Source organism: Coffea arabica, chromosome 1c, assembly GCF_036785885.1.
Source record: "Coffea arabica cultivar ET-39 chromosome 1c, Coffea Arabica ET-39 HiFi, whole genome shotgun sequence".
NCBI classification, from domain to species: Eukaryota; Viridiplantae; Streptophyta; class Magnoliopsida; order Gentianales; family Rubiaceae; genus Coffea; species Coffea arabica.
The window spans coordinates 56,329,294-56,355,163 of NC_092310.1; the positions used below are offsets into that span (position 1 = coordinate 56,329,294).

Consider the following 25,870-nt stretch of genomic DNA (forward strand, 5'->3'; position numbering starts at 1 on the left):
AAATATTTTAAAAAATAAAAAATCAAAGAACCAGTGGCTCGAACGGTTGAACCGGAAACAAACCGGAACCAGTCACTCAACCGGGGTCAATCACCGGTCCGAATTTTAAAACATTGGACCAAACCAAGCAATTTCACTGTAGTGGAGTGGTTCATACAGGAAAGAATAGTCAAGTTGTACATAAAAGCAATCTTAGTGGTTGACACAACTCAATTTCTAGAGCAGGAAGGCGTCTACGCTCTTCTGTCCGCAGACATCTATGTTCTTCTGTCCGCTTATCCTGATGCTCCTCACATTATCTTCTTTAGCAGCATCGGTGCCCCGAGTCCCTGGTAGGTTCAATATCAAAGTTCACCACCCTTAACTGTCTGGTGCACAGCTGAAAAATCAAGATCCCCTAACCCCAAGTTCCTGGCTTTTTTGAAGGCCTGCATGTCAAATGATAAAGCGTCCATCTAAACAACATAATTATATCTGGATTGAAAATCTTATTTGAACACGTAGTCAAATGCTTCACTTGGCAAACTCCACAATGTGGATTCTATAGTTCACATTATCTGCTTCAATACTAAGGTTTTTCCTACAGCAATCTAACATATCTAACTTCAAAGCCATAACGAACAGAAAAATGAAAAAAGGAACAAAAATGTAAATTCATTTGTTAACTGAGTCACTGAGGTGAAGAATGCCTTACCTCGTTAGCTGCAGCTGCAACTGGCATTGAAATTGCATTTTCATCTCCAAGGGCAAGAGCCAATCTCATATCCTTCTGCTGATGTTTCAGAGGAAAAGCAGGGGTATAATTATTTTGGAGCATTGGAGGTCCCTTCATCTTGAACATTGGGTTGGCAATTGCTGCAAGGTCCTGATATAAAAAAAAATGGAAAAGTAAGTGGAGAACTAACGGAATGTGAGAAGAATCTGCAGTTAGTTGCCTCACCAAAACATCAAGAAGAGTTTGAGGGTTCAGTCCACTTCTATCGGCCAATTCAAGTCCCTCTGAGAATGCATTCATCATACTGCAAAGTAGCAAGGACCAAAAATCACTGACCAACACTACTGTTTCTTATGACAACAGCTCCACAAAAGCATCCATTTTTCTAACGTGAAATTTTATGTGCCACTATTTGCCATGCATAATTCCAAACTCAACATGCACACTTGCTTTGACCTATGTAACCCAAACTCAGGTACGGCACTCCTGACAACATAGCTACTCTAGTGCAAAATGAAGAGTAGGATACGGTAAGGCAGGGAAAAGTGAAGAGTCTGGCTAAGATAGGCTTTGGTAAGTGACTGAAAAGGTAAAGATGAAAATATCGTAATCATGAATTGGCACATCAGACACAACTAAGTATTGTTTTACAGGTTCTCAAGGGCATAAACAGATTGAGAATGGATTTTATTACCACCAAGTTATTCATACTAATGTCCGCTAACATAATAGAAGAGCTGATATCTCACTAATTGATCTTCATTGAACCTTGGAAAACTGTCTTTCAAATAAAAACAATTAAGCCAGATATAATTATTGCAGTAAGAAAGTCTCATAAAAAGTCATATTACGTTTGTCCAGGATTTAAAACTCAGATTATTACTTAACATCCTACCGCTTCCCAAACCCACTGACACGCTAGAGATTTCATATTCGCTGATTGAACATTATATTCAAGTTTGAAATTGGTAAAAAAATCAGGCATGATAGTAACCCATTGTGGCTCAGTCTGACAGTAGACGTCATACTTTACATTAGCTGGAAATTTACAACCAGGGTTGCCACTTATCCATCCTCCTGCTGCCCAATCACATGCCCCTACCCCCTCGTGGTGGGCGAGAAAATAGACTGGATACTAAGACTCCACATAAGGAGATGTTGCAGAAATATGAAAAGGGGAAAGGGAAAGCTCACCAGCAGCTGGAAATAGTATGTTGCACATACAATTTCAGTCATGTTCGATTTCAGTAAAACAAGTACTTCCAATGTTCTATTTAACTTACCTTTTAAATATAAAGAATGATTTTTGTAATGAATTATTCCCAAGAGCACGACACAGAAGTGTATAATCTACAAATGGAAGTTAAGTATAAATTACCTGCCCATTATCATGTTGACGACAAGTTTCATTCTTGCTCCATTTCCAACATGCCCTAAAAAGAATGATTTCTTTCCCATGACATTGAAAGCGGGAAGTGCTTCCTCATACAATGCCTGCATTAATATAATTCTTTTATTAGAACTACTACCCGTGGTGTGACCAGAATTTATATCTAAAATCCATCTGTCATAACTTCATCTCTTTCTTTATGGCCTTCTCATAGCTCTAATCAATAAATAAAAATCACAGCATATAGATGAGAACTTGTGATCCAATAATTTAACCAATGATAAAGCAAGATACAAGCATTTTTTTGTACTCAACAAGTTCTTATCAGGGATAGTGCTCAATTTGCTACAAGGATGGGAAATAGGAAATGGTGGGAAAGGGAACAGTAAAGACACAAGAAGCACTATTCCTCGGAATAAAGACCTCCTCATTTAGTTTAAAATGCCTCAAAGCTGAATAGTCATCCTTGTAAGTTGGCATAAACAGCGTTAAGGGGAGAAGACCTTTTCTACAAATCTTATTTTATCTTGAATAGCTGAAATGAGATACATAACTGGGGAAATTGTACAGTAGATGCATTCTAAATGTATCAAAAACTAATGGAACAAAAATCAAACAAGTGCTGAGGCATCAAAAAATAATAAATCTACCTTCTCCCCAGCAGCAAGGATGACTAATTGACCATCTTCAGCAGGTTTCTTGCTACCTGAAACTGGGGCCTCAAGGAAATGACCTCCCTTTGATGTAATTGCCTGGAAGCAAGGGAAGAGTGCAGATTTTGGTAATTCACCAACAAATATAGTCAAAATTGAAGAATGCAACAACGGGAGTGCGTGTTTCCTCCACTGACATTTACTATAGCATAACCTTCTAGAGTCACAAATTACACTCCTTTAACAAGACAAGAACTGTTACTTCGGTCATCTACTAGGAGTGGTTCTAAGTTCACAGATTTTGACCAGACAAAGAAAGGCCAAAAAATTGATATCCACACCTCACTGATCTTTGAAGACGTGTCAGCATCGACAGTTGACATGTCAATATAACCTTTACCGGTGCAAATATGCTCAAGAACACCATCTTTGTCAAAAACCACCTAAGAATCAATCAATATATGCCATCAGAGATAAAGAGTTCAAGTCTCAACTTGAACAACTTGCTAAATGTTGACTTTCATTCTTTGGACTTACAGAAAGAGCTGCAGCAGGGTCAGACAACATTCCAATGGTATACTTGCATTTCTTCACTACTGCGGCAGGAGTTTCTCCAACAGAAGCTCCATGCTCCACCAATTCATCACACTGCAAGGCATCAGTTAAATATTGAGGAACTAAAAAGGTTTTTGTTGCATTCAACAGCCAAGCATAAACGATTCGTGGGCCACAGGAAGTAAGTTTGTATTGTTTTTCATGGTTTCAAGTAACAAGCAAAAGCCACGATACTGCGTGCCGCATCATAATCAGTTGATTAGCTTAAGATTTCTTTGTTCTGGAAGGTCCATAGTCGCTCTTTTGATTTTCAATGCTACAAGTTTGGTTGGAAATCATACCAATGAAACAAACATAGACGAGTGTTACGATAATTAAACCAAGTGAGCCACTTTCATGCGCTACAAAAGCCGCAAGTATTAAAAGAATTAGAACAAGGAAGAGAAAAGGAAAACTTGTAAAATCTCATGTTCGAAGATTTTTCCATTCTTTCGGACTAGTTAAATATCAATCTATAAAAGCGCACACAATCAGGTCGAGAAGGATATGTAGCTTCGAAATCATTTTTCTTGCACTCTTAACGCAAATCATTCATTACACATCATCCAACAGCTCAGTTTTACTATATCATTTTTTTTCTTTATGTTCCAATCCAATAGCCAACGCAACAACCTAAATAAATAAATAAATCAATCAATCAATCAAAATATGATCATCATACTTAAATATGTAAAATCTACACATACATGGAGAGAAAAATGAGTAGTACCTTGGAAAGGGTACGGTTCCAGACAGTGAGCTTAAAGCCATGCCGGAGCAAATTCACTGCCATGGCCTTCCCCATAATTCCCAAACCCAAAAACCCAATTTCCTCCCCCATATCTTTTTCCAACCCCAAAACTAATTACCCCTCTCTTCCTTGTTCACTATCAATGGTGTAGTGGCCAAAGTATAGTAAACTCTCTCCTCTGCTGTAATACACCACCACCACTACTACTACTATGTAATACCACCAAGAAAATCCAACTGAATAAGGACTAGTGGCCAGCTATAATAGTGTTTCTGCAGTTTTCAATCCAATATGAATTGTATACCAATGCAGCAAAAGTAACGTGATGATAGTGATGCAATTTTATATTTAATCACTGTCATCGATTAGGAAAAACAGGAATAATATATATTATTATCAGATTGTTTTTTTGTTTTTGGGGAGCGGGGGGGGAGGGGTGGGTTGATCTGAGGCTGGGAGACGGATCTGTGCCACGTCAGTGTCTGTTTTCTTCCACTCGTTTTCTCTCTTCGTTGATTCGTCGGTTTAGCCTCTGGTCTCCAGAGTTACGGGACGGGAGGTCAGCACTCTGCAGCTGAGGGCAGCGATCTGCTGTGGCATTCTTTTGTCCAGGAATGTTGCAACAACAATGAAATACCTGGCCCTGACTACTGACTAGCTTGCTAGATCTGGGCCCATTGATGCGTAACTTAATTTGGTCCATGGGCTGGATGTAAGAATTGAAAAATTCTTTGTTTGGTTAGACTGAATTGAATCTAAATTTACGAGCCCAAGTCTTTCACGGTGGCCGTAGCCGGTAGCCCAGGATCGTGGAATTGTAATGTTTGATGATCGAATTGTGTCGGGCTGCGGTAGTTTAAATATATTTATCTATTTATTTAATTTATAATATGCAATAAATTATTAGATTAAATATTTTATTTTTCTTAAAATATAAAGGTTATTTAAAAGTATCGAATTTAAATTTTGGTTGAAAGCATTTTTAACATGAAAAGCTTCACCCCTTATGAAACGATATATTCATTAAACTCTTTTGAAGTACTTTTAGTACTAAAAAGTGCTTTTTAACTAAAAGTACTATAATTGTGGGTTCTTTAATCTGGATTTAAGGTTTTCAGCCGCACCTCCTGTCACCAATTGATTGAATGGTGTTGGTTTGTGGGTCCCCCTTAGATTAGTCTCTGACTCAATTTGACAATGACTTTTTGAGCGTTCTAATCTAATTATGCATGTATTTCTTCTGTCTACGGGAAAAACTAAAAGCACAATAACTCCAAACAACACTCAATTGGTTGTGTCAAGCATCTTCTTCTTTTTTTGGGTTTTATCCGAATCTTAAATTAGCTTTCGGTTTCAGCGCACAGCCTTCTTTGATGACGGAGTGTCATTATCATTTGTTTCTTTTTCCTTTTTTTTTTTTTGACGTGACAAGATTTTTGCTGTCTCCCCGTACAAATCAATTATTGATGATCGAATTGACATACAAAATAACTATTGATGATGATCGAATTAGAAAATCATTTCTACTTTAACGGCGCAACAAATGGGCGGTGGAAAATAGGTGGAAGAAGATTGACTCATGGCGGTAATCCGGACTGATTGCGGGAAAATGCAGATGAGACATCACCTAATCAATCATGGCTAATCAGTTTGAACAGTAGCAATTGGCACACTACTACTTTGAGCAAATTAATTGTTCATTTTGGGATTAAATTAGTCGTTTTGAGTTCTAAAGAATTTGAATTCTTTACCAGGAGACGAGAAATTGGGCGGCTTATTTCACGTCAATCTGGAGGGCCGTGTGGCAACCATTCATCATGCGTGATGCACGTTCTATTGGATTTTTTTTTTAAAATAATAAAATAACAAGCCAAATAAAGAACCTTTGTCTTGCTCGAACTCCCCCAGCTCCGTTCTTGCGGTCGGTAGCTTGAATGGACTCTTGCGGTAGCTTGTAACAAATGCGTTTAAAAATAAAAATAAAAAAATCTCATAAACCTCTCGTTATGGCATAAATTTTTGCTAGTCCTCTTCGCCTGTTTGGTTTGGAACTATAACGGGAAACGTTTTACTAACCAGTTATTTGATTTGCAAGAAAAGTCAAAGGCGGAAAGTGATACTCCGTGAGGTAAAGTATAACACTTTTACATTTTATTATGTAATTTTCACATTAACTTGTCAAACAACTAGTTCAAATTTCATTAACTTTAGAGCAGGTAACATAAAATAGTCACCAAACTATTTCAAACTCTACATTTTGGTAACTTCTTGTTTGGATTGCGATTTTTTAAGGAAAATTTTTACTTTTTTTATGAACACACTTCATGGTTGCATATCTATCTTACATAGATCAAATCATCACAGCATATTTTTCTATATAAATTCCAAAAAATAGCAATTCAACTTGCCTCGCACTTTATGTTACCAAAATGGTTGTTTAACTAATGAATACGTCCATTTTTCATTATTCAACTAATGAAAACGTATATTTTCCATCACTTATTTAATGAAAATGAATACTTATTGGACCCAAATTGCACTTTTAAATAGTTGGATTACTGTTTTGACTAGATAAAAAGTTTAGTGATTAAAATAAAAAAGATTTGAATAATCTAGTAACCATGTTTACTGATGCGACTGCCAAAAATGTGATCCGATCCGAGCTGCAATGAACTGGGCGAACGGAGGAAGGCCGAGCTGATGGGAGGAGATCAAACGAGCTGTCCTGCAGGAAGAAGCTAATAGGGGGACTAGTTCCCCGAAATAGCTCCGATGATTAAGTTAGTGAGAGCTTGAGAGTAAGCAATAGTATAGAGTACTGTAGATGACGCACCTTGTATTGTCTTGTGGTGTTGTATTTATAGGTTTGAGGGTGAGAGTTTCCTTATGGGACCACGAGCCCTAGTCAAGGGGGAGTTTTTATAGGGTTTCGCTTGCTGATTTCGAAAGGTTTGGGAGGCGCAGCCCACTAAACTCACACGGCTTGAACGGCGGTGGAAACAATCGAATTGATGCCCCCTTATGTCCGAGCTGACACGTGGCATCTGTAGATTGACTCCACTACATTTACCATTTGCTTTTAGCTCTAATATCCCTTGAATATGGTCCGAGCTGCTATATCACCGCATCTCGAGCTGACACGTGGCATCTGTAGATTGGCTCCGCTACATTAACCATTTGCTTTTAGCTCTAATATCCCTTGAATATCCTTCGAGACTGTCATATTCATTTAGGACGACCCTAAAGCATTGTTCATCTAAACGCTTGGTCAAAACTTGAACAAATTTGGATCGCACATTGTAAGCTTTCGTACACATTTATAGAGAGTTTGAAGTCTAGATCCCTTCCATAATCTAACTACTCATGACAATGTATCAAAACTACAAAATATGCAGGTTTTTTTTAGCTAAACTTACTGTTGAACACGTAAATCACACGGTACAAAATTAAATTCATTTATCTAGTTTTCCCATAATGAACGGATTTCTCATAGAATTACAGACATCTATTGATGTTTTTGAGGAAATGAAGAAGAAGAAGAAATCCTATAAGGCAGGAGCTTAATTTGGGGTATCCATAAATCCAACAGATTCATAGATATCATACCCCATCCTATAAATTAAAAGTTGTCTCTGAATTGCAATGTTCTAAAGGTAAAAAATTGATTAAGAAATGTGTTCTCTCTCGTTTAAACAGCCCGCCCTATCCTATCCCAATTACGACTAATCGCGTCTAAATCGTGTTTAATATAGTAGCAAAAAGCGTGTATTAATTTCATTAATAAATTCTTTGCATTAAATAAGGTTACGATGTATGTCGTCTTAGCGGCGAAAAAAAAAAAGAACCGCCCCAGTATTCAAAGTGTCGCCGTCTGAAAACGGCTGTCGTGTCTCATTGAAATCTCACCAGCATCTATCTCCACCTTCCGATGGAATAGCCGAATAGATTCACCTCACCCCATCTCTACCCTCCATTTCTCACGTTCCAAAGAATAAAAATAAAGCAGCTAAATCTGCTTTCTTGGTTCCTAATTCTAATATGAGTTTTCGTTTTCATTTCCTCTGTCTGTCCCACTACTAGTAGCGTTACTGCTACTGGTTTGGTTGATTGATTGACATTTCTTCCTGGGTCCTTTTCCTTTTTCTTTTTTTTTTTCCGGCTTTTTATTGTCTTCCACAACTTAGGAGTTTCACTTAGTGGGAGAAATTTTTGTTTCTTTTGTCTTTCTTTTGTCTATTTGGGTAATTTGTATTAGTTTGAAAGTTGTGGGTCTCTGCATTGCGGAGAAGAATTTGAGAGAAGAGAATGAGTGGAGGTGGGGAAGCAGAAGGGACGACGCTGGAGTTCACTCCGACGTGGGTGGTCGCTGCCGTCTGCACCGTCATCGTCTCCCTCTCACTCGCTGCCGAACGCATCCTTCACTACACCGGAAAGGTCCTCTCCCTACCCCCTAACATTTCCCTTTTTCCGTTTTTATCTCTACCTGCATTTTTATTTTGCATCTCAGTGGCCAAAAATAGAGAGAACGAGGTGGATGGTGTAAGTTAGTAGATGGCTTGGAGAATATAAAGTTTGTATCTATTATGCGGTTCAAAAAATATTTTTTTTAAGATACAGGATATAATACTGTAATTCAACTTCTTGGGGTATGTAAAGGTTCTATTTTTGTGTTTCAGTTGTTGTAGTATCTGTCAATTGTCGGTTTATAAGTGTTTTTTTTCCTTTTATTTTCTTACTAGGTTTTAAAAGTTGTTTTATTTACTGGAAATACTGCAGTATCTGAAGCACAAGAATCAGAAGCCTTTGTATGAAGCTTTGCAGAAGGTTAAAGAAGGTCATCACCTACCACTCTTTTTCTCCAATGTTTTTAATCCTCTTTTGCATTTTATAGTTCTGTGGAAAAGAGGAAATTGCTTGTATTTTTCGTTTATGTAGTGGTTTCTAGATTGATACGAAATTTTAGTGCATTTTGAATCGATTGATTTATGTCTTGGTGCAGAATTGATGCTGTTGGGTTTTATATCACTGCTGTTGACTGTGTTTCAAGGAAGCATAGTCAAATTATGTGTGAAAGAATCTGTAACGCTGCACCTCCTGCCATGCTCATCGAACGAGAGGAATGGATCTTCTCATACTATTCCGGAAACACCTGCTCATCGGCGCTTACTTGCAGAGGGTTCAGCTAATGCTGGTTATTGTGCTGCAAAGGTAAGCTGTTAAGTCAAGCTTCTCTTATGGTATTGCTGTGATGCATCTTGGGCGAGTATAATGTCTGCTTTTACATGGTCATTTTGGCGTAATTTCTTTTCCATTTCAATAGCTGGTATTTTGGGGTAGTTTACTAGTGTTAGCGTGCATTTTTTTCGTATTGGTAAGTTGCGTAAAGCATGCATCTTGTTTTCTGGCAAGTTATTTTTCTCTTGACCAAATAGCAGTATCACTAGATACTTTTTTTTGGGGGGGGGGTGGTTGGTTATGTTTAATAATTCAAATATTTGGTCGACTAGAACTTTCATTTGTTTAAAACCTTAATCACCTTATTGGACTATGCACGATACCTTGTGCTGAGCTGCGAAATACAGTTCCAGTTACTTTCCCTTTCGTTTCATTTTGCAGCACAAGGTCCCACTGTTATCAGTTGAGGCATTGCATCATCTCCACATCTTTATCTTTGTTCTAGCCATTGTACATGTGACTTTTTCGGTGCTCACTGTTCTGTTTGGAGGGGCAAAGGTAATGATTGAACTTCTACCTTTTCAGCTTCTTATTGTAGTCTGTTAAAATTCTGCCAGTAATGTGCTTCTAATGATATAGATACGTCAATGGAAGCACTGGGAGGACTCAATTGCAAAAGATAATTATGACAGCCAACACGGTATGGGCTGTTACTCGTCTGCCTTAGTTGAGGTGTATAGCATTTGAAAACCTCTACAAAATGGTGATGAACTGGTCATATTCATAATTTTTTTTTTAATTTTATAAATATTGAAATGGCAATTCACAATGTTATCATAAGAGGTCCTATTTGCAATTCACAATGTTATCATAGGAGGTCCTATTTGCAATTCACTAAGATGGACTGTTGCTGAAACTTTCCAGTTACAGTAACGAACCCACAACAATACACACTGAACTTACCATATGATGGGGGTTGACCAAATACTGAATTGTCCGATGCTGATTCTCTTGGATTTCTTGTTTGAAATGAACTTCTCTAATCTCGTTGTGCTAATCATGTGCATTTTTATGCAGTTCTTAAACCAAAGATCACTCATGTTCATCAACATGATTTTATCAAGAACAGATTCTTGGGTTTGGAGAGACACTCGAGAATTTTGGGTTGGTTTGTAAGTTATTCTCTACCTGTCTACCCATTAATAGCGTTGACTATTGAATATAGAATTGTTATGACATCTCTATTTTATGGAAAATACGATGCACTTGATGGATTGATGGTATTATTTTGTAAACAATGCTAAATATGGTACCTGCAGTTTGAATGTCTTCTATCCTAGAATGTTCACACTTACAGTTTGATTTCCTTCTGGATTGCTTTTCTTTAGGCTCAGTGGAAAGGAGATCAGTATGAAAGTCAAGCAAATTGTCCAGCATCTTTTGTGGTTTACATGCAGTTACTTTTGTCATCTTGGCAAGCTCCCTTTTTTTAGGTTTTTTGGGGTCCAAAAACATTTTTCCCTTTTTTTTGGTATAGAAGCATAATATAGAATGTGGGACTAAATATTTTCTGCCTCGCATTGTCTCTCAGCAAATACAGAAGATACTGAGATCATAATACCAGCTTTTTGGACATTGGGATGTTTAAGTTATCAAGGAACATTAGATAGATGGAATGGTAAAATTATGTTCTCTACGTTCAACTAGGAGAAATGGGAGGGGGAATGGGATGTTTATTTTTGTCTTAGTGGTTGTGTCTGCGGAAAAATGTGCATACATGAACAAATTCAAGAAAATTAATATCCATCATCCTTTTCTGAATCATGTGCATACATGAACATATTTTTGTATTAGCATGATCCTGATACTCCTTTCTTTTTATGTTTTCGCGTTTGAACTTTCAGCATTCCTTTTGTAAGCAATTTTATGGTTCTGTAACCAAGTCAGATTATGTTGCACTCAGATTGGGTTTCATTATGGTAAGTCACTTGTAAAGCAATGAATTCAGATAATATGAATTTTTGTTATATTTTTGTTGCTTCGTCATTATTATTATGTATGCTGAGCCTTGTCCCCAAGACACACTGCAGGGGAAACCCAAAGTTTAATTTTCACAAGTACATGATTCGCGCTCTAGAAGATGATTTCAGGACTGTTGTTGGCATAAGGCAAGTTACATTTATAGATATAAGCTTAAGATTCATGTGGCATGTCTCATATTTTTAGGTGGATCAATAGACTTCCTTTTGCCCTTCCACTGGAATTGGTCTTGCTAATTAGCACTTGACATCTGATTCTCTTTGCTGCAGTTGGTATTTGTGGATTTTTGTGGTTGTATTCCTGTTGTTGAACGTCAATGGTAGGCCACTTTATCCTTGCATGCACGCATGCATCTTCAGCTCAATATATCAGATCTCAGTACTTGTGTATACGTCATTACAGGAGTGGTCCGTGATTCTCTCCCTTCTTCCAGTTCTTGTAGAATTGAGCCTTCTATTTGGGTCTCAACTTGGCATCATGATACTTTGCCTCCCCGATTTTCTAATAGAGATTTATCAAAATATTATTTAGTTTCTCTATTGAACTGCTCTTCACGAAAAATTGTCTTTTGCCTGGTGGTGCAGTATTTAAGGGCTTTTCCAAATACAATAGATTGTTTCCATTTGATTACTTATGTAACCGTTGGTTGTGCAGGTTGGCATACTTACTTTTGGATAGCATTTATTCCTTTCATTGTAAGTGGACACATTAAGATTGTTACACTGTAGTTATCTAAGCTATATATGAACAGATGCGGGTATCTTGTAAAATTAGATTCCAGACCAATTGAACTTGTTAAGGTGCATGTTGGATTTGACTGCTCTTACATTAAATGCCCGGAGGATCCTCCATTGTTTCTGTCATCACTTTGTGTTGGTTGAATATGTATACTGCACCTGCTTGAGTTAGCATATTTTGTTTGATTGATGATTTTCTATTATCGGTTTTTCAGCTTCTACTTGCTGTTGGCACCAAGTTGGAGCACATAATTTCTCAGTTGGCTCATGAGGTTGCTGAGAAGCACGTAGCTATAGAAGGTGAATTAGCAGTACAGCCTTCGGATGATCACTTTTGGTTCCACCGACCCCAAATTGTCCTATTCTTGATACATTTCATTCTCTTCCAAAATGCATTTGAGATTGCATTTTTCTTCTGGATATGGGTAGGGTCATCTTCAACCATCTCACCTGACAATTGAGCTTTCCATTGCCCTGTTTAGTGATATGTAGAGGTCCCAATTATCTGTAGGTTCAATATGGCTTTGACTCTTGCATTATGGGGCAAGTCCGTTACATTGTCCCCAGGCTCATCATAGGGTAAGGCCATTTACACTTGCTCTCGCCCTTTCATCATTTCGGTGTCATCCATGTCAGTTTCTCGTTGATTACACGGTTTGTTGCATGGTGCTTGATGACACACAATTTGGTTGTTGCAGGGTTTTTATTCAGGTACTCTGCAGTTACAGCACCTTGCCGCTTTATGCAATTGTTACTCAGGTCAGTTCTGCTGCAACACTTCTGATTAACCTAGTTCATGGACGGTTGAGTTTCATGCTAACCTGAATCTCTCTGTCTCCTCCAACATCTACAATGTAGATGGGCACCCATTTCAAGAAGTCAATATTTGATGAACATGTGCAAGTTGGCCTGCTTGGATGGGCTCAGAAGGTGAAACAAAAGAAGGGATTGAAGGGTCCACTTGGTGGATCGAACCAAAGAAATTCAACTGAGGGTTCTAGCGCGGGAGTACAGATGGGAGGAAATGGGCGCAAGGAACCAGAAGATGTATAGCTAGCTTCAAATGGCTTCTTGAAGAACTGAAGAGGAGCGTTGTACTTTGGGTTTAGTCCAAGAGCATGTTTTGTAGGAACTTCGCGTGTCGTCACCATTTCCCTGAGTCGTTACTCCGGGTGGGGTGGCTTTTACCGTGACCATTATTAGGAATGCCCGAACCTGAAAAATCTGATCCCGAGATGGTAGCATGTTTATAAGAATTTTTTTGTTTATTGCGTTCACACAAATCTGATCCCGAACCTGAACGTCATATGAAACTGTGCTTGCTCAATCCAATCAAGAATTCTCGAACAAAATCCCAATTCTTCATTTTTTCCAAAAATCGACAAAGAACGCGATTTCGAGGACTCGTCAACTTATTAGGAGTCTGGCGAAGGAATTGACAAAGCAGATATTATGGGCTTTGTAGCCAAGGCCAGTTGCTTGCGTCCTCAATAACATTCTAAATATCACTACCAGTATAAAATTTCGTAGAAAAAAAAAAATTTATATTCTCCTTTTATATTTTATTAATAGTTCTGTAAATAATAAAAAATGGTAATAAAGAAGTGTTATACAAAATAAAAGTTTTTTTTTTCATTCCTCCCACCTTACCATCTAATCCAGCCCTCTTCAAATAAAAGCATAACTACCATTAAGGTGCATTTTAAACTGAAAGTTTACAATCTATTCAAATGATGAATTCGCTAAAGCTCGTATAAACAATACATGATCATAAAAGTTCAAGGACTACAGGAATTTTTTTTTTTTTTGCATGGAAATTAGCAAAACGTTCACAATAAGATCATTATTGTGTATTAGACACTAATACTACAAGAAATTAATTGTGATTATCCCAAAGAAAAAATAAATAAAAAGGCCAAAAAGCCGACAATAGTTATCAAATAAAACCAACGCTGCAAGAGCGTGAGTCTACAATTTCATGTTAAAAAATATCTACCATTTTGTGGTTTTGCTAACTTTTGAAGATGAAACTATTGAAATCCGTGAAGTAGAATTCTCGTCTTATTGAATTTGTGAAAAAGCGTTTTCTATAAACACATTTATCTATTATCTTTTTATTTTACATATATTAAATCGCTATAATAAATTTTTTTTTTTTACAAAAAAGTTTTCTACACCAAATCGTTACCCTATATTTTTTTCTACAAACATTTCAAAAATATTGAGACTGGTCATTTGTTTAGGCAAACTGGTTGCTCGTCTCATCACTCTTTATTTATCTATTTTCTGTCTGTCACAGGCCACGTTCTTCAGCATTTGACCAGGGATAGTAAATTGTCTCAAATAACTTCATAAACACATTTACCAATGCACCTTTTTATATTTCCAACTAATTTTTTATTTCACATACATCATATCACAAAGAATGTTATAGTAATTATTTAAAATAATATTTCAAATAATACTCTATCCAAACAAACCCTGAGTTTTTTGATGCTTTCTCCATAAGTTAATATAGGTACTGTTTAACAAGTGAATTTTTTAGATATTTATCTAAAATTTTACTTTAACTTACTGTAGAAGTTTTTAAAAAAATTTTTGAAATGTGTTTTTTTTAATAGTTTGAAATGTATAGTTTAAAATTTTTAAAATTTTTTTTGATATTACTGTAGTTAAAGTTTTTAAAAAACTTATAGTAGACAAACTTGGCCAAAAACTTTTCTGCCAAAGGAGTTTCTTAATGTCTTTTTTTTTTGGTGTATTTAATTTCTCAATTCACAACGCTCTGTAGAATTGTGAGTTTGGAGTTAAGAGTGAGATGAGAGTGGGGAAAAAGTGCATATGCTGATGTGCATCGCGCTCACTCCCACTTTGAAATCCGTTCTTCAGCTGCCGGATACGTGACATTCAGACACACTTTCGCAACCGCCGCACTCCGCCCACAACTGTATCTATGGACGATATCATTGGCAATACCCAGAACACCGTAGCTCCTTCCGACCAGAGCAAGAAGAAGAGACCTCGCCGAGTTGTCAGACCAAAACCCAAGTCGACCCAGGTCGAAAAATCGGACGACATTGAAGATATTAATTTCACCAAAGACGAAACGGTGGAAATTAGGGCGTCGCTGTTGAAATGGTACGACGAAAACCAGAGGGACCTCCCCTGGCGAAGAATCAGCAGCAAAGGAGAGGATGAGGAGGATAATGAGGATACGGAGGAGAGTGAGAAGAGGGCGTATGCGGTGTGGGTTTCAGAGGTGATGCTTCAGCAGACTAGGGTTCAGACTGTGATTGATTATTTCAATAAATGGATGACCAAATGGCCCACCCTTAGTCACCTTGCTCAAGCTTCTCTTGAGGTCTGTATTTGCTTTGATTAGCTTTAAGTTATTCTCTTTTTTCTTTCTTTGGCTTAAAATTGTGGCATTGTTGAAGGAGGTGAATGAGATGTGGGCAGGCTTGGGGTACTACAGACGAGCTCGTTTTTTACTTGAGGTCAGCTTTTTATTCACTCTACTTCAATTGCTTGATCAATCTCCAATCAAACATGTCAGATTTTAGCTGATTGATTTTTGAGTCCTCCTTGCAGCGAGGGTACGACCAAGCTCTTTCTATTTTTTATTTTTATTTTTTAATCTTCTTCTTCCTGATATAGTTTTGCCTCGTGCTTAGAGAGCGACTTGTTGGTTAGCGGGTATACTTGTTTGTTTCTAAGGCGTAAATTTTAATTTTGCAACAATAATGTGTACTTGTACCTACTTTGTTGCATCCCAGATTTTTTTTTCCGAACACTTTTTTGGGATAAAGTAGGCAATGAGGAGGTGGATGACACAATGATGAGTTTGCGGAAGAAATAATTGTCCATTAGGATGTCTTTTGCATCTAGGGTTCTTTGACAACTTGGTGATTTCGTGTTCTGCATGTAGAGTGTTGGTTTTGTTTACACAATAAGCTTCTATATAATCAAAAGCAGATAGTATTTCTCTTATATTTTGCAAATAGAGTTGTGAGTAGGGTGCAAAAATGATAGTTGAAGAAGGAGGTGGATTTCCAAAAGCAGTTCCTGCTCTTCGGAAGGTCAAGGGAATTGGAGAATACACAGCTGGTGCAATTGCCTCAATTGCATTCAAGGAGGTGGATAACTTTTTGGTTTTATTGAACTGTATTCTATACCACTTTTGTGTTTGCTCAGTAACAAATGAACTACATAGGTAGTGCCTGTTGTTGATGGGAATGTGGTCAGGGTCATTGCTAGACTAAAAGCTGTATCTACAAATCCAAAAGAAGCTGTAGCAGTCAAGAACACGTGGTGAGGTTTTGCCAATAAAACAAACATGTTCTCTTTAAGCTTTCTTGCATGTTATTGCAAACTAGAATAAGCTCTTGCTCTCTGTCTGAATTTTTACTCATTAAAAAAAACCACGTTCATCCAAATAGGTTTCCCTTCTTTAGCCTAAAAGGAAAATATCTCATGGCATTAACCAATGATGTCTTGTCTAGAATCCAAAAAAGAGTTTGATTACTCAAGCTCTTTGAAATCTAATTTGGAGAGAGTGACAACAAAATTTATGTTTGCATTCTGTTTTAAAGGTTGCTGTTACTTGTTTCAAAGTTTAGTGTTGTCACTATTTTATTTTGTAACTAAGATGCTATGGTTTCTGAAGTAGTAATAATGGTAAGAAACTTGGACGGAAATCTGGGTGCTTGGAATATCTGCATTTTTCTTTGGCATAACAATATCATACTTTTTGGAGTATGATTACCTTCGAAACAGCATATGTAAAGATTAATGGTAAGCTTATTTGTATCAGGAAGCTCGCAGGGCAGTTAGTGGATTTATGTAGGCCTGGAGATTTCAATCAGGCTCTTATGGAACTTGGTGCAACAGTTTGCACACCTTCAAGTCCAAGTTGCAATGAATGTCCTATCTCAACCAAATGCCGTGCTCTGTTGCTCTCAAGATGTCACGACTCTGTACAAGTTACTGATTATCCAATGAAAATAGTTAAGGCAAAACAGAGGAGTGACTTTGCTGCTGTAACTGTTGTCGAAGTACTGGAAGGTCCTCGTATGAAGGATGAAGCTCATCCTAACAGTAAGTTTATTCTTGTCAAGAGGGCAGATAAAGGTCTACTTGCTGGCCTCTGGGAATTTCCCTCTGTTTTGTTGGATGGAGAAGCTGACTCAGTCACCAGAAGAGATGCAATTGACCATTATCTGAAGTCGGCATTCGATCTTGATCCTACAAAGTCCTGTGATATTATTTCAAGGGAAGATGTTGGAGAATATGTCCATGTCTTTACCCACATTCGTCTCAAGATGTACGTAGAGTGGATGGTGTTACATGTAAAATGTTAGTCGTCTCTCAGCCTTTCTCCACCTTTGCCAAAAAATAATTATGCATTGCTGAACGTCCAGTTTTATTCTGATATATCATTTTCTTTCTGTTGACATAATAAGGTTTCAAGAAACTTTGGAATAAAAAGCAGGGTGAAGATGATATCAACTGGAAATTTGTTGATCAGCAGACTCTATCGTGTATGGGATTGACTTCAGGAGTAAGAAAGGTAACATCAAAAGATAATATTGCACTATACGTTTAGATAGCTGGATTGAAGAAAACAATCTCGTCTTTGGAAATGTGACAACTTACTAAATCATTTTCAGAAGGAGAAGACCTGAAAGAGGCTTGTGTAAACAAATACCCAAAGACCAAGTAAAAAGCCTTGGGGCAATAACAGATATCAACAACTACTATGAGGCAACCCTAGTACCTCCAATGTGTTTGTCTTGGTTTTAGAGGCTTGATTAGTTATTAATATTTCTTTCTGTTTGCCTTAAGTAGTGTTGGTTGACCTGTTAAGGCAAAGAGCTGATCTACCTGAATAAGTGCCATATATGCACTATCTGTTTTGGTAGCATCTATACCATTCCTAATTGAAGTAGTATTTCTTCGTTAAAAATATACTTAAAATATTCATTTTTGTTTGGTGTATGAATTTTATCCGTCTTTTTTGCATTTTTTTTTATTGTATTTTTGTCAAATTTTGAAGATTGTCGTCTATGACTGGTAATTTTGCACTTGATTTAGGTCTATGGTATGATTGAGAACTACAAGCAGAGAACGTCGAGTTCCCTCCCAGCAAGAGCAAGGTCAAGAAAAGGGTCTGGGAAGTCAAAAAACTGGAAGTAGCAGGTTACCATTGTTTTGAACAGCAAGAGAAGACAATGTCCATAGCTGAGATTTCTTTTGGTAGGGGGTGATTGCGTTGGATATTGAACATGACAGACAAATCCTAATTTATGTCTCTGCTTCATTCTCTTTTTGTATTGTCTGTGGGTGAGTCGTAATGCTTACTCTTAAATCTGTCGAGGGGAACCTTCAGAATGTACTATCTATGAGATCATTTTGTAGGTATAGAGTGTTTTCAAGATATCCATCCTTATTGGCCATAGTTGAAATCCATTTTAGTTAACGTTAACAAATGATTTAGATTAATCGGAGTGCACACTTGAAGAAAAGCAGATTTTTCGTCATCAAGCTGGTTTTCCCACTGAAGTGTAGAAAAGCTGTTATTAATTGACCAAGTTCTTCCACTTCGGAGATTTGATTTCATCTGGGGGCGAATGTCACTGCTCGTACAGTTCTCAAAGAGTAAAGATGTGAATAAAGAGTGGCTTTTATTGACAACTAATACGATGAATGTCTTTTATATGGTTGGACATAATTCTCAATATGGGGCCGGGCTGGCTGTAGAGCAATTGAAGAGAACACAAAAAGAAAAGAAAAAAAAAAAACATTATGGGCAATGAGATTTTGTTTTTCTTGGGCAACGAAGAATTTGAGCAGTATTCCATTATTCCTTGTTGAGATGTTTCACAGAAAACGTTCCATACTTTTCAGGTGGAAATATTTCAACCTAGAATCGTGGCGCTTTACCTAGACTTGTTCACCTTTATCTTGGGTGAACCTAAAATCGCGGCGCTTTATCTAGTACGCGCGCCAGAGTTGTGATTTGTTCACCTTTATCTTTGGTGGGGCTTTAGTTCTTTTGTAGTCTTTACATCCACAATTTCATCATAGCCAAAGCGGCGTAGAGATTTGACTGCATCTTTTGGTTTTTACTGTTTTATTTATGTACCAAATATTAATCGTGAAGGGAACTGGTGGCCATTTATTCTCTCAACTCTGAAGCAGTGTGTGGACGACAAAGTTCTCTCTTTCGAAAATTACAATTCGTTTCTATGGGTTTGGTTCTCCCACTGCTTCCTGCTTGTCTCTGTAAAAGCTGATAACTAAAAGATTGTCTCGTCTCTTACAGATAACCAACCAGTTACACCTCCCTCTCACCATCGGGCCGGGGAGGTAGCAAAGAGAAGACACCAATATTGAAGCACTTAAGATGCTTCATTAGTTATCAGAGACAAAAGGAGAAATTTTGACGAGTATACAGCACATAGCTTACAGCGACCTGCTCCGTCTCTCATCCAAGCAATGACAGCAATGGCTGCCACAGCAGGAGGATCAATTGCAGTGTCCAGCTTTATTTCATCTTCTAATTTCAGCCAAAAAGCAAAACCCACCTCCACACTTTCTCTATCGGTACGTCAAACATTTATTTCTTCATTAGTTTCAACGCTCTGGTCTGCTGCCCGCTGGATTCTTCTGCTGTTGAATCTTGCTCTGAAACTGGGTTTTATGTTTGTCAGATGGTTACTAGTAAGTCCTTAATAACTAGCCGCAGAGTTGCCTGTTCTGCCGTTCAAGAATCATCCGCTGCGGCTGCTGCAGGTGAATTTTCTGCATATAATACTACTATTGGTTTTACTTTCCCTGGTGTTCATCTACTATGATTTAGTTTCATTCTCAAGCATGCCATTGCACGACGCTCTATTCAATTCAGAGAGTAGGACTAGTGTTCCTAGAACTGGTCTTGCCTTCCGCATATATATTCACAATTGTTAAAATCAGTTGCTGCTGAAACAAAGGAGGAGGAGGAGGAGAAGCAGAAGGAGGGTACGAAAGAGGCAGCGACGGCTAAAGCAACAGCTCCTGCTGCGAAAAAGCCTCCAGCAAAAGCTCCTCCAAAGCCCTTGCCTCAGTTGATGGAGGAGGAAGTCATTCCTTCGCTGACAGCAACTTTGGAAGCGCAAGAAGATATTACCCAACTCGAGCTATCTTTTCAGGACAACAAGGTCTGTTCTCTATCATGCCGTATTAATTGGGCTATCTTCTTGTTTTCCAAACGTTCAATCAACAACGGGAAAATCTGCTAATTTTGGATTTTTTTTTGATTGATAAAATCATCTCAGCTGGAAGGTTCTTTCCTGAAAAAGGGCTTTCCTTATTCATTTTGGGCATTCTTCCCCGATGGCAATCTAACAGGTAAGAGCGTTTAACCTCTTTGTTTACAGCATTGCGTCGGTGCAAAGTAAAGCTAAATTTGCGTTCGAAACAAATGACCAAACTCTTCTGTTCAAACAGGCCCCAGAGGTTTTTCCCTTTCCTCGTATGGTTCAGGAGTAAGCACTGTGGAGCCTTTCCTCGTTGATGAGAAGAGAATCACAGCAAAGCACGTTGTGTTCTGGGTTCGAAAGCGTTTGGCTGCTCAAGGAATCATCCCTGTGTGGAAAGAATGACACTCTTCAGGCAACCAATTCAAGAAATGTACGATACATCGTTTAATTTTAAAATTTCTAATTTTGGCTGTTGACATCAGAGAAACCCACCAGTTACCTAAACACTTGTTGATAGAATATGTTTAATTCATTCATCATTTTTGATCGTCAGGGAGCTGGCTCTGATCCATCCAGCTGACAGCTGTTTCGTACCCAATTGGTAAAAGACGACGTGTTTCACCACCTTCAAACCAGGGCTTCCCCATTTAGCTTTTATATGTGCGGTACCGCAAAAATTCTTGTAATGTGGCATTACAATTCGAGAAAATGCTGCCTATATTAGGAAGCTATCATTGATCCATAAAACCTATCTTGAAATTCTTAACATTATTTTGTTTCTCATTTCGACGCGGTTTGGCCAAAGTATTTGCAGCCACTCACTTTAAACAGGTATACTAAACAACTTGACAATGAGACTCGCGAAAAGGAAAAGCAAGCCTTCTCTTTGGCCTCCACTGGCAAAGCCGGTTAAATGTCTCAACTAACAATTTTTTGGGCATTTTGGTAGAAAAATGCAAATACATGTGAAATGAAAAGGAAACCCAGAAAAACTTTCCACAAAAATGGCAACCCAAACATGGACTAAACAGTCCCAAGTCATTATTTTGTGACTCCACTCGTGTGTGTCAAGAAATGTGTAAAATTCAGGCAAGCCGGGCATCCCCCCAGTGCAAGAATCAGGAGGCATCAATGTACATGGAGAGTACATGACAGGAAAATAACCTAATCCTCATCGAATAAATTACATGAACAGGTAGCACATCTGATTTCATGAAAACATACAACAATTCTCTAATGATACAATCCCACCCATTCCAAATTTTTCTTTGGTCATTTACTGCTTCACATCTGTCAGGCATCAGAAACAGCATTTGCATTGCGCATCGCATAGCGGAGTTCACTCAAGAAATCCTTCTTTAGACCAGAAGAATCTGCGGACGGCATTAACTGAACGCAAGAAGCCAATATTTTGCATCAGAGAGAGTGAGAGAGAGACGGTGATATGTATGTTTCAACAAGAATCTGTCTCACCATATGTGGAAGCATAGGTTGTCCCCAAGGTGATCCACTTCTTGAATACAACACTGGCCTTTCTGTTAAAAAAAAAACAGCAAAAATATTAGTGAGATGTCCACCAGTCCGGGGACCTATACATCTAGTTTTTACAGGAACAGCATTTTGATCTTTCTCTTTTCTCTGCCATACATTAAGGACATATGCTGCCAGTTTTGATTAAATGTACTTCATTTGAAATTCAACTTTTTCATATATGTCATGGATCCAACAGTAATAGTGTATACACTGTCAGTGTATATAAGATTTACTCTTTAATTAAATGTACTTCATTTTGCTGCTTTTCTTTTAACTCCTACATGTGATGATTTCATCACCTAAATTACTCATTTTTATTCGTTATGGTCCTCCCGTTGTGAATCAAACTCAGCAAGCACAAAACTGTGACCTTCATTACAATGATCATATTGCCTTCCTAAATATACAAAAATAGTTAATAAATGCGACTATTTCAAATCTGAAAAATTAGAACAACCACAAGGATGAAACCATTGCAGCTGAAGCAGAAAGGAATCTATTAAACTACGCACCAGATGAATCCTCTGGTAAACTATTGAGTGCATTCATTGCAGCTGCCCAACCTGCATATAAAGAATAGGGAAAGCTATTATTCAGGTAATGATCTTTCACAGAAGTCTATGCGTTTATCTGAGGAATTGCATTCAACATCCAAGAAATTTTATGGAACTTAAGCAAAAACAAGAGTTATGCACATAGTCGCCATGCTGAGCTTTTCCTTAGAGAAAAAGGTCGTACCCAATAACAAAAATCAAACCAAAGAGGGCAAACTGTTTAATCTTGTCAACAGTAGGATGATACCCAAGATGCCTACAACCATGTCCCCACAGTGAGCATGAACAATCAGGTATGCCAATGTCCGTAAACCAAAGTTCATGACTACATACAATGAACTCTTTAAGAAACAAAAATTCTAGAAGACGTACGATCATTCAATAGCTGAAATGCTTCACTGTTACAACATCCATGTATTGGAATCAAACCCACAAGAGAATTTTCATTGACACGTTTGCTGCTTCCTGCATCCCCATGATTGATAAGGGGAACATTCTTGGGTACACTAATTTGAGTCTTCTCCCCATCATTCGGATAACTATTTGCTCTTTCCAGTCGATCTGCACCAATCAATTCATTAAGGCAACAAAAAGGAATTTGCAAAGTCAACGCATAATTATCTCCACTTCCAGAAATTATCACATTATTTCCCCTTTAATTGTCCAAAAGATTCTTGGTGAGAAAATGACAATCCAAATTATCCTCACTAACATGCAATCAACCATCCTGTTCTTGAGAATTTGGATCTTTAAAAACTCTAAATGCTTCAATTCATACATGTTGTGTTTATCTTTCCTTCTGGCAGCTTTGTGTTTCTCCACTCCTGATGGATAATGGATTTGGAAGAAAAAGGTTGGCTTTATTGCTTATACCTTGGTCCTCTCCAACGCTTTTCTATATTGATGATTAGTTTCCCCACTCAATTATCATTCTGATGACTAAAGGTCTGATTCTATTGTTGAGGGTCGAACTATGAGAAAATATCCAGAGGAAATATCATGCTGATAAAAGATTCCAAAACAATCGTTTCAAGCCCACCGACTGTTGCCCTCATAGGTCCAACTAATCCAGGGCCAATGAAAGAAAGAAACCATATCCACAAGGAATATATCTTTATATGATCATCTTGCTAAGTTTCTTGCCGCAAAAGAATGAACATGATACAAAGGCAACAATGACAAGATATAAAAAAATAGCCAAATATTCCTGCCAAAACAGGAATGCACTTTCTTGTTTGCATTTAAAAGTGTGAAGTTAAAGGCAAGGGCCTTGGGGAATCTTCCCCCAACTAGTAGGAATTGTAATAAGCGGCAATAAGATCTCCAAGCCTCTCAAATTCAAGACCAACGTTGGGAACTTGCATACCTTATTAGGCAATTTACAGACATCCACTATGCTCTGGACCATATTTTGGCAATTATTCACTCATAGATCATAAATATGAAGGGCAAGGAGCTCTAGGTAGGCATCATTCAAGGATGATCCAAAGTTACGTGTCCTTTATGCCAAATGAGTTATGAGTCGAAATAGAACAATTCAACTCCAACAAACATGTGAAAGGCACCCATTGGAGCTTTGATCAAACTGAAGCTCAAATTGAACAAGGTGGTCTGGAAACTCTCAATGAGGCTTTAAACAGAAAGAAGAAAATAAAATGGTAAAATAAAGAGTTTGGAATAACATAATAATGGCCTTGAAGTGCATTGCATTCGAGAAAATATATGATATAGCTTAATCACATATCAGAGTAGCTATGAAAAATCTCACTTTTGGTTACTACATGTACCATACACGCACAATCACTCTTTTAGTTTACAGATTATACAAGAGGGAAAGAGAAATTCATGGATGACTCCAAATACACTCATGCTAGAACGTCTAATTCCACTCAAATCAGTTGACCTACATTCAACTTGGAATAAACTTAATACTACGATCAGTGCAACTGAACTTGATTGCCAGGCAAAAGAATCAGCCTTTATTGAGAATATACCAATCCCACTTGAATCTATATGAGCTGTCCGCATGATTAACATGGAATACATGTAATATAAACAGTTCTAGTGAATTTGATTGTCAAAAAAAAAAAATCATTTTCCATACGATACGAGCAGAACAATCAGCATTTATTCTAAACCAACTTCGTTTTCTATATGTATTCCGAGCTTCCCAGCATTATTTAACCCCCAATTTAGGTTGGATGCTTCATCCATTTGGGCCAAGAAAAACAAATTAATCACCGCAATTCACCAACTACGAGGAATAACTCCATGCAATCCACATCATATTGAACCAAAAAATACCCAAAATTATCCGAACTTACCTCCTCCAGATTTACGCCTTCCCAGTGCACGGTTCCTGCATGCCACGAAGAAGAGAAATATAAATACAAAATAATTATCAAAAGATGAGCCCTTAAAAAGAAACTCTTTTTGACATGGGGTTTCAGAAATTTGCGGATAACACATGATTTCCGTGAACAGAAATAATAAGGATTTAACTGGGGAAAAAAACGAAATAAAAGATAGTTAAGTACCGCTGGTTGGGAGGAGCATAGCGTTTGACGGGGGCGACGTTGGCGGCGGCTGACGAATCAATGGCAGGATTTTCCAGCATCTTAGCAATTTGTTTCAATTTCTAACTATTTCCAAACTACCAACAGGAAATCACCGCCTATCGCCGCCGCCGCCGCCGCCGCCGCTGCAGTTGCTATAGAAATTAATTATAGTTATCAGTTTGAAGGAACTGGTCTTGGTTAGCTCAATAAATGGGGAAGCATTTCGTCTTCAAGCCTTCAGATAAGACCCTTCTGATGGGTGATCAACGGTGGGATCGGCCCTATTGATTTCACGATCGCCGTCGATAACTCCGTAGCTCGGAAAAAATGATCGAGGGTTTTGAATTAATAATACAGGCGATTTGTGGATATTTTGCTGGCCGTGGCCCGTGGAAGTCCGAGGAAGACTTTTTACACGCGTTTACTAGAGACTCTGGCTGCACTTGACAGTTTTCTTTTACAACCCCCCAGCCGCAAGTGCCCCAACCCACCAAAAAAAAAAAATAGATCTTCTTTTGCCATTTTCCTTGAATTTAATTCACGTAATTATATCAGTTTTTCCTTCACGTACTACTAGGAGTAGCAAGTACATACATCTGAAAATTATGATGGAATAACAGTCCTTTGCATTTAGGAGAAAAAGTCTAAATCACCCTTAAAAACTTTTAACCGCGTAAAGTTTTAGCCCTCGAACAATTATTAAGAAAATTTTGGTTCTCGATCTATTAAAAGTGCAAATTGTTAGCCCTCTATAAATTCTAGCCATTTATGAGTGATGGAAATGAGGGCATTCTTGTCCGTGCAGGAATATAAAACTCCAAAATTCTTAAATTGAATTGTTGTAGCAAAAAGTATCATTTGATAGTGACTAAAGTCTTCATTTTGTTTTTCTTTTGTTTTTCTGCTTCTTTTTTGGGTTTCTTATTGGTG

The 25,870-nt window shown here is 37.8% G+C and overlaps 5 protein-coding genes across 7 annotated transcripts; 3 read left to right on the top strand and 2 right to left on the bottom strand.

Moving 5' to 3' along the window:
• Positions 1-46: 46 nt before the first annotated feature.
• Positions 47-4,459, bottom strand: LOC113731792 (glyoxylate/succinic semialdehyde reductase 1-like). The gene is made up of 8 exons (XM_027257227.2): positions 4,083-4,459; positions 3,296-3,406; positions 3,100-3,201; positions 2,756-2,857; positions 2,094-2,209; positions 941-1,019; positions 695-865; positions 47-428 (listed from the first exon to the last, which is right to left on the bottom strand). The coding sequence occupies exons 1-8, from the start codon at positions 4,191-4,193 to the stop codon at positions 345-347; spliced, it is 876 nt and encodes a 291-aa protein (XP_027113028.1). The 5' UTR covers positions 4,194-4,459; the 3' UTR covers positions 47-344.
• Positions 4,460-8,273: 3,814 nt separating this feature from the next.
• Positions 8,274-13,338, top strand: LOC113731800 (MLO-like protein 1). Of its 2 annotated transcripts, none has more exons than XM_027257240.2 (14): positions 8,274-8,537; positions 8,880-8,937; positions 9,103-9,311; positions 9,720-9,836; positions 9,918-9,978; positions 10,356-10,450; positions 11,183-11,257; positions 11,358-11,446; positions 11,588-11,637; positions 11,973-12,013; positions 12,271-12,480; positions 12,567-12,634; positions 12,754-12,814; positions 12,914-13,338. In XM_027257240.2, exons 1-14 carry the CDS (start codon positions 8,409-8,411, stop codon positions 13,106-13,108), a joined length of 1,458 nt encoding a protein of 485 aa, XP_027113041.1. In that variant the 5' UTR covers positions 8,274-8,408; the 3' UTR covers positions 13,109-13,338. The 2 variants fall into 2 exon arrangements, with proteins under 2 accessions (XP_027113041.1, XP_071936652.1); XM_072080551.1 differs by having other exon boundaries at positions 8,401-8,537; positions 8,843-8,937.
• A 1,501-nt stretch (positions 13,339-14,839) lies between these two features.
• LOC113731805 (adenine DNA glycosylase-like) lies at positions 14,840-18,512 on the top strand. Of its 2 annotated transcripts, none has more exons than XM_027257253.2 (7): positions 14,840-15,416; positions 15,493-15,552; positions 16,072-16,191; positions 16,269-16,366; positions 16,869-17,410; positions 17,518-17,624; positions 18,149-18,512. In XM_027257253.2, the coding sequence occupies exons 1-7, from the start codon at positions 15,009-15,011 to the stop codon at positions 18,248-18,250; spliced, it is 1,437 nt and encodes a 478-aa protein (XP_027113054.1). In that variant the 5' UTR covers positions 14,840-15,008; the 3' UTR covers positions 18,251-18,512. The 2 variants fall into 2 exon arrangements, with proteins under 2 accessions (XP_027113054.1, XP_027113062.1); XM_027257261.2 differs by lacking the exon at positions 18,149-18,512 and adding an exon at positions 17,725-18,132.
• A 736-nt stretch (positions 18,513-19,248) lies between these two features.
• On the top strand, positions 19,249-21,078 carry LOC113731816 (uncharacterized). Its single transcript, XM_027257281.2, has 6 exons — positions 19,249-19,660; positions 19,768-19,849; positions 20,030-20,253; positions 20,371-20,443; positions 20,543-20,725; positions 20,849-21,078. Exons 1-5 carry the CDS (start codon positions 19,553-19,555, stop codon positions 20,695-20,697), a joined length of 642 nt encoding a protein of 213 aa, XP_027113082.1. The 5' UTR covers positions 19,249-19,552; the 3' UTR covers positions 20,698-20,725; positions 20,849-21,078.
• A 222-nt stretch (positions 21,079-21,300) lies between these two features.
• LOC113731830 (uncharacterized) lies at positions 21,301-25,460 on the bottom strand. Its single transcript, XM_027257290.2, has 6 exons — positions 24,920-25,460; positions 24,707-24,741; positions 22,755-22,943; positions 22,341-22,391; positions 21,769-21,830; positions 21,301-21,684 (listed from the first exon to the last, which is right to left on the bottom strand). Exons 1-6 carry the CDS (start codon positions 24,997-24,999, stop codon positions 21,589-21,591), a joined length of 513 nt encoding a protein of 170 aa, XP_027113091.1. The 5' UTR covers positions 25,000-25,460; the 3' UTR covers positions 21,301-21,588.
• Positions 25,461-25,870: the final 410 nt, after the last annotated feature.

Coding starts and splice junctions, on each gene's coding strand:
- LOC113731830 (XM_027257290.2), bottom strand. CDS start 24,999: ATGCTGGAAAATCCTGCCATTGATTCGTCAGCCGCCGCCAACGTCGCC. Junction 22,944..24,706: donor AAGGCGTAAATCTGGAGGAG/GTAAGTTCGGAT, acceptor TGATTGGTGCAG/ATCGACTGGAAAGAGCAAAT. Junction 21,831..22,340: donor TTTACCAGAGGATTCATCTG/GTGCGTAGTTTA, acceptor TTTTTTTAACAG/AAAGGCCAGTGTTGTATTCA.
- LOC113731805 (XM_027257253.2), top strand. CDS start 15,009: ATGGACGATATCATTGGCAATACCCAGAACACCGTAGCTCCTTCCGAC. Junction 15,417..15,492: donor TTGCTCAAGCTTCTCTTGAG/GTCTGTATTTGC, acceptor GCATTGTTGAAG/GAGGTGAATGAGATGTGGGC. Junction 17,625..18,148: donor TGACTTCAGGAGTAAGAAAG/GTAACATCAAAA, acceptor CACTTGATTTAG/GTCTATGGTATGATTGAGAA.
- LOC113731816 (XM_027257281.2), top strand. CDS start 19,553: ATGACAGCAATGGCTGCCACAGCAGGAGGATCAATTGCAGTGTCCAGC. Junction 19,661..19,767: donor CCTCCACACTTTCTCTATCG/GTACGTCAAACA, acceptor TATGTTTGTCAG/ATGGTTACTAGTAAGTCCTT. Junction 20,444..20,542: donor CCCCGATGGCAATCTAACAG/GTAAGAGCGTTT, acceptor CTGTTCAAACAG/GCCCCAGAGGTTTTTCCCTT.
- LOC113731792 (XM_027257227.2), bottom strand. CDS start 4,193: ATGGGGGAGGAAATTGGGTTTTTGGGTTTGGGAATTATGGGGAAGGCC. Junction 3,202..3,295: donor ACCCTGCTGCAGCTCTTTCT/GTAAGTCCAAAG, acceptor ATTGATTCTTAG/GTGGTTTTTGACAAAGATGG. Junction 866..940: donor AAACTCTTCTTGATGTTTTG/GTGAGGCAACTA, acceptor TTTTTATATCAG/GACCTTGCAGCAATTGCCAA.
- LOC113731800 (XM_027257240.2), top strand. CDS start 8,409: ATGAGTGGAGGTGGGGAAGCAGAAGGGACGACGCTGGAGTTCACTCCG. Junction 11,258..11,357: donor TCAGATTGGGTTTCATTATG/GTAAGTCACTTG, acceptor CTTGTCCCCAAG/ACACACTGCAGGGGAAACCC. Junction 12,481..12,566: donor CATTTTTCTTCTGGATATGG/GTAGGGTCATCT, acceptor AATTATCTGTAG/GTTCAATATGGCTTTGACTC.